Source organism: Chlorella variabilis (assembly GCF_000147415.1).
Source record: "Chlorella variabilis unplaced genomic scaffold CHLNCscaffold_635, whole genome shotgun sequence".
Classification (NCBI taxonomy): domain Eukaryota; kingdom Viridiplantae; phylum Chlorophyta; class Trebouxiophyceae; order Chlorellales; family Chlorellaceae; genus Chlorella; species Chlorella variabilis.
This window is the reverse complement of record NW_005434734.1, coordinates 1-1,126: the sequence shown is the minus strand read 5'-3', so window position 1 is coordinate 1,126 and position 1,126 is coordinate 1. Positions and strand designations below refer to the sequence as shown.

The 1,126-nt window shown below is 70.2% G+C and overlaps 1 protein-coding gene across 1 annotated transcript; it reads right to left on the bottom strand.

The window, feature by feature from the left end:
- Positions 1-24: 24 nt before the first annotated feature.
- Positions 25-854, bottom strand: CHLNCDRAFT_144014 (hypothetical protein; the record flags this gene model as incomplete). The annotated part of the gene is made up of 3 exons (XM_005842514.1): positions 25-36; positions 372-455; positions 600-854. 3 exons carry the CDS (start codon positions 852-854, stop codon positions 25-27), a joined length of 351 nt encoding a protein of 116 aa, XP_005842571.1.
- Between the last annotated feature and the right edge of the window lie 272 nt (positions 855-1,126).

Here is a 1,126-nt window from a genome sequence, read left to right as displayed (position 1 = left end):
GGTCGGAGGGAGGGGCGGGCCCGCTCAGCGCCGCGCCTGCGGTGGGAAGCAGGCGGCCGCCGGCAGCAGCAGGTGACCCTTTAGAACTGTTTAGAACTGAACCAACAGAGAAACGGGTGGACAAAACCAACCAGGTGTGCTGCGGCGGGTCGGCCGGCGGTCGCAGCCTTGCACATCCAGGCCAGGCCAAGAGGCTGCTCGGGGCAGCCCAGGCAGGCCGCATGCCGGCCTGCTGCTGCCCCGCAGGATGGCCGCCGACCCGCCGCCTCCCGCATGGCGCCACCCTAAACACAACCATCCCTTCCCGCCACAGCCGCAAGGCCAGGGGCAGCGGCCCTCCCGCCGCCGGCTGGCCACCCACCTGCCGCCACGCCCGAGGCCACATCCTCCACCTGCTCCCCTTCTGCCTTGAGCGACTCTAGGAAGTCGCGCCCAGCCCCCTTGGACTTTCCCAGCTGCAGGAGGGGGAGAGGGGGAGGAGGTGGCGGGAGAGGTCAGCGGGCAGCTCACCAGGCAGGCGGGCAGGCAGGGATAGCGCAGCAGCACCAACCCTCACATACACACACCACCGCCGCCGCCGCTGCCACCCCACAGCCCACCTGCATGCCCTTCTTGGTGGCCCGAGCTGGCTCCTTGGCGGCATAGGCCGCCGCCGAGGGCTCTGGCCGGTACGATGGGCCCGTGTCCATGTCGCCGCGCCCGCCGCCGCCCATGCCGCTGGAGGGGCCTCCCGCCATGGAGGAGATGGCCGACATGCGGGAGGGGCCGCCCTTGGCCGCCTCTATCTTGGTCTTCTCAATCTCCTGCGCCTTCTTCTTCATGAGGTCCTTGGTCTCCTGGATCTTGCTCTGCATCGGAAAGCGTGGGGAGGTGGGCGCGAGGGTGAGCGCGGGCACGCGGGCAAGGCACCGGGCCCGCCCTCGCCCATGCGCTTTCAGGCAACAGCTGCTGGGCTCCCTGCCTCCTCGCAAGCCGTCCGCCGGCTGCCTGCTGCACGCCCCGCGTGGCTCCGTCACACGCAACCAACACATACACGTCACCACCACCCCACACGCACACTCCACCCCAAGGAAGGCACTCGCCCAACCCAACAAAGAAGCCCCCCGCCCCCCCCCCCCCCCACACA